The sequence below is a fragment of the Prosopis cineraria genome, unplaced genomic scaffold (assembly GCF_029017545.1).
Source record: "Prosopis cineraria cultivar Desert tree isolate PC_DT_omini unplaced genomic scaffold, ASM2901754v1 PC7, whole genome shotgun sequence".
NCBI lineage: Eukaryota > Viridiplantae > Streptophyta > Magnoliopsida > Fabales > Fabaceae > Prosopis > Prosopis cineraria.
The window spans coordinates 1120294-1124914 of NW_026555338.1; the positions used below are offsets into that span (position 1 = coordinate 1120294).

General features: G+C 31.2%; 1 protein-coding gene across 1 annotated transcript; it reads left to right on the forward strand.

Annotated features, from left to right (window-relative positions):
- The first annotated feature begins 679 nt into the window (after positions 1–679).
- LOC129315628 (TMV resistance protein N-like) lies at positions 680–1986 on the forward strand. Its single transcript, XM_054959499.1, has 2 exons — positions 680–1474; positions 1891–1986. Exons 1-2 carry the CDS (start codon positions 680–682, stop codon positions 1984–1986), a joined length of 891 nt encoding a protein of 296 aa, XP_054815474.1.
- The last annotated feature ends 2635 nt before the right edge of the window (positions 1987–4621 follow it).

The window sequence follows — 4621 nt, forward strand, 5'->3', positions numbered from 1 at the left end:
TCCTCATCATTTTGTCTCAATGAGCTTGTTATGATCTATTAGTGTATTAAGAGAAATGGACGGCTAGTTTTGCCAATTTTTTATGACGTGGAGCCTTCAGAAGTGAGACATCAAAAGGAGAATTATCAACAAGCACTATCTATGCATAAGAAAAAATGTAAGGTTGATGAGGAGAAGATACAAACTTGGAAGCTTGCATTGCATAAAGTGTCTAACATTTCTAGCTTCCATATTGATCCAAGGTGATTCATAACTTTTAAGTTGTTTTTCCTTACTTATCTTTGTATCAGGTTATAAGTGAATAAACATAAATTTATTGCTAGGATGAATTTACTTAGAATTGACATTACTTTTTACAATTTTTCAGGCATGCTTATGAATATCAAGTAATTGACAAGATTGTGAAAAAAATATCTAGTAAAATTGATAGGGGTCCTTTATATGTTGCTAGATACCCTATTGGATTAAAGTCTTGAGTGCTAAGTATAAAATCTTTATTAGAAATTAGATCAAATGAAGAGGTCAACATGATAGGAATTTGTGGAACAGGGGGAATAGGTAAAACATTAATAGCATGTTAGTGTATAATTTAGTTGCTGACAATTTTGATGGCATGCACTTTCTCCATGACATCAAAGAAAGCTCAAGCAAGCTTGGCCTCCAAAAAATGCAAGAGACAATGATTTCCAAGATTATAGGAGTGGACATTAGAATACAAGATGCTAATGAAGGAGTTGAAGCCATAAGAATGAGACTCAAACAAAAGAAAATTCTTTTGATTCTTGATAATGTTGACAAACATGAGCATTTGGAAAAATTGGTAGGTGATTTTAATTGGTTTAGTGGTGGGAGTAGGACCATTATAATGACATGGAATAAGCAATTGCTTGAAAGACATGGGATTAAGCATATATATGACATAAAGGCTCTTGATGATGAAGAATCTCTTGAATTGTTAAATTGGAATGCTTTTAGAAGCAACCAAGTAAATCCAAGTAACATCATGGTGTTGAATCCCGCAGTAAATTATGCAAAAGGCCTTCCTTTGGCTCTTGAAGTAATAGGCTCTAACATGTATGGAAGGAATATAAATGAGTGTGAATCTGCTTTAGATGCATTTAAATTAATTCCAAGTAAAGACATTCAACAAGTATTGAAAGTTAGCTATGATGATGACCTAGGACACTTTGAGAAAGAAATATTTCTTGTTATTGCTTGTTTCTTCAAAGGGGAATCTTTAGGGCACATTAAATATATGGTGGAAGCAATTTATGGCTTTAATAATCCAAGTTATTTTATTGGTGTGTTGGAGGATAAATGCCTCATAAATATTGAAGATTCATGCATTGAAATGCAAGGTTTGATACAAGATATGGGGAGAGAAATAGTTCATCAAGAATCACCTAACGAGCCAGGAAAACATAGTAGATTATGGTTCCATGAAGATATTGTTCATGTTTTGGAAGACCATACAGTAACTAACACTATTTCATATCTACTTTTCATTTTTTCCTTGTAAATTTATTGTTCTTTTCACAATTTCTTGGTGGAATATTATTTTATTGGTTAAGGGGTTAAAAATGTTTGAAAATTTTTCTAAAATGAATACTGGATATCTTATATTTTAAGTGGAGTAATGTTGCCTTGAAAGTATGAAAAATATAGTAATGTCGCCTTTTTCCAACTGTTGACTAACAAGTTACTGAAATTGCCTGAAAATAGTTGGAATTTGCATGAAATCCATGAGAATGATATGCTTGATTTGCAAGTAGGATGTGAGAAGAAGCTTAATCATCCAAGTTCAATTCCAACCCCATATCAATTTATGAAATTTCCTCCCTCCCTTCATTGATTCAAATATTAGTTTGCTTTCTTTATTTCTCTTTTCAGCTAATGAACTCAAAGACGATTTTGCCACGGCACCTAGTCTACTGTGCCGCTAAACTCCGTCATGCATCTAGTCATCTATTTGCGTTGCTAAAGTAGGATCTTGTGTTGTGGGACTTCATCCATCACAAAGCTGCCCTAATTGTCTACACTTGCTGTCGATCTGTGCTGATTTGCACTCGGTTCACATCTCGTACTCTAGTCTACATTCCACTACCTGTTGGATTGAGTTCGTCACCTCATTGCTTCCAAATCTTAGCTATCACTTGCTTCATATTTAAAGCTTCGTGTCGCATGTTGCGTCTAGATTAAGTTCACTACCTCGCCACTTCTAGCTTTGTTTTATCAAGTGAGTAATAGTAAGAATTAATTAATGTACAGTTGAGAGATTAGTTTGTTTTTGTTTATAGATTGTGGCGATATGCTTGATTTGTCATGCAAATGCTTAAAGAGAAGGAAGAAGATGGCGAAGATGACACTTGAGACAGAGTGAGAGATGGACATGGGCCAATGTTAGTCATTTGATGGAAAGGGCAACATTGCTTTATTTTTTATACTTTTAGGATAACATTGCTTCTCCTAAAAAGTAAGGCTATTCAGTACTCCTTTCAAAAAACTTTCAGAGCATTTTTTCCCCTTAACCCTTATTTTAGTGTTGATATTCATATTTCTTTTCTTTGTTATCTGGACTTATTCATTCATTATTTTATTTCATAAATTAATCAAATGCATAGAATCAATGAATCAGTTGATTGGAATATTTTTTGAGAAGGTCTTATTTAAAAAGGAAAAAAGAAAACAAAAAGAAAAAGGTAATTCAGTTGTAAAATTAATTTTGTAGGTTTTGTTGCCCTTTCTGTAGTGATGTGATAGTTTCAATACAGAAGATATTTTTATCTTTTAGTCCAGTGATACTTTTGAGCATTCAATTGTGTATATATATTATTTTAAGTTTAAATTTTTATTTTATTATCATTTTTAAAAAAAGAAAGAGTGTTATATTGTATAAGAAAAATCCTTTCAAAATAAATTATATATAATGATATAAAAATTGTAGAAAAAGTTCAGAAATGTACAAAAATAAATATATAATTAGTAAATTAATCATAAGAAAAATTCAAAAATTTTACAAAAGAATAACAAGTTCAATTTTTTATGATATAATAAAATGATTATACTATAGTGTCTATTTTCAAGAGATATAGAATTGGCTAGATATTTTTTCTTCTTGCATAAATGAAAAAAGGAATTGGCTAGATGTTTTGAATGAAATGTTAAATAGATATTTCAAATTTTATTCAAAATAAATCAATATATAATTACATTTAAATAAGTTAATAAATATTTAGTAAAAGAATGAAAATTTTTGGTAACAGAAAGAATCAATTTTATGCATATGTAAGGAAACGGTTTGGATCTAGCCTAAAAAAGGAAAAAAAAAAAATAGTAGGTTGGGTGGAGCGCTGGGCTTATATACATGTATACACATATTTAAAGGCTAGGTCGTTGAGGACTTTGATTTTGTTTTTAATTTTCTCTTTTCTTTTTTCTTTTGGTTTCCATTTAATTGGTGGCCCCGCTTGTATATGTCACAATATGTCATTGATTTTAAATTTTCAGCAAAAAAGTTTTCTATTATTACACTTCTAATATCTCATGATTTGCATTTATTTTTGGTTTTAAAGGGCACAGATGTAGTTAGCATCATAATTCAACATAATTTGTCCCAATGCATGGAAGTAAATTGGGATGGAAAAACTTGAATTCAAGAGGTATGAAAAATCTTAAAGTTGTTATTTTTGAGAATGTGGAATTATTAGAAAATCCAAAATATTTTCCTAATAGTTTAAAGGCACTGAAATGGCAAGGATATCCCTATTCATGGTTGCCAAATCAATTTTGCCCAAACAATCTTGTTGTATTCGACCTCAGACATGGTTGTCTGAGTTCACTAGAAAAAATTGAAGAAAGGATCCTAACTTATATGTATTTCCTAGTAGCCAGCATGAATTGTTATTTCATTTTCTTTCTTTTTTTTTTTTTGAGACTTTTTGTATGATTTTGGTTGTTGCGGAGGATGAAGAATTTGAGTGTTTAAAGCTTGAAGATTGTCAATATGTTACAGAGATACCTAATCTATCTACTCTCCAAAATTTAAAGGAATTATGCATTGAGTCTTGTGAGTATTTGATTGAGATTCATGATTCAGTTGGACATTTAACAAAACTTGAAATCTTGGAAGTAACAAGTTGCGTCCGACTTGAGACTTTTCCACATGAATTCAGGCTACCCTCTCTTCAAGAACTCGGAATACGTGGTTGCTCAAATCTAAAGAACTTTCCAAAAATACTTGAAAATATGAAAATAACAAGTTTGAAATTGCTTGGAACTGGAATAAAAAAATTGCCTTGGTCAATTTCCAACCTTACTCAACTTGGAACTATATTCATTCAATCTCACATAAGGATGATTGAGTTGCCAAGAAGCATATTTCTATTCCCCGAAATGAGTTATATCAAAGTTGAAGATTGTGGAAAGTGGGAATCATCTATCCGGAAGGAAACCTATGAACAAGCAATCTATTCAATGTCATGCCCTGACAGAGTTAATGTTTACCTCCTAGGATGAAATTTATCAAATGAGGTCCTTAGAAGTTTACTTATTCGATTTATCAATGTGACGATATGGACTTGAATGGTAATAATTTTACAATTTTTCCTGCATCGATAAAAGA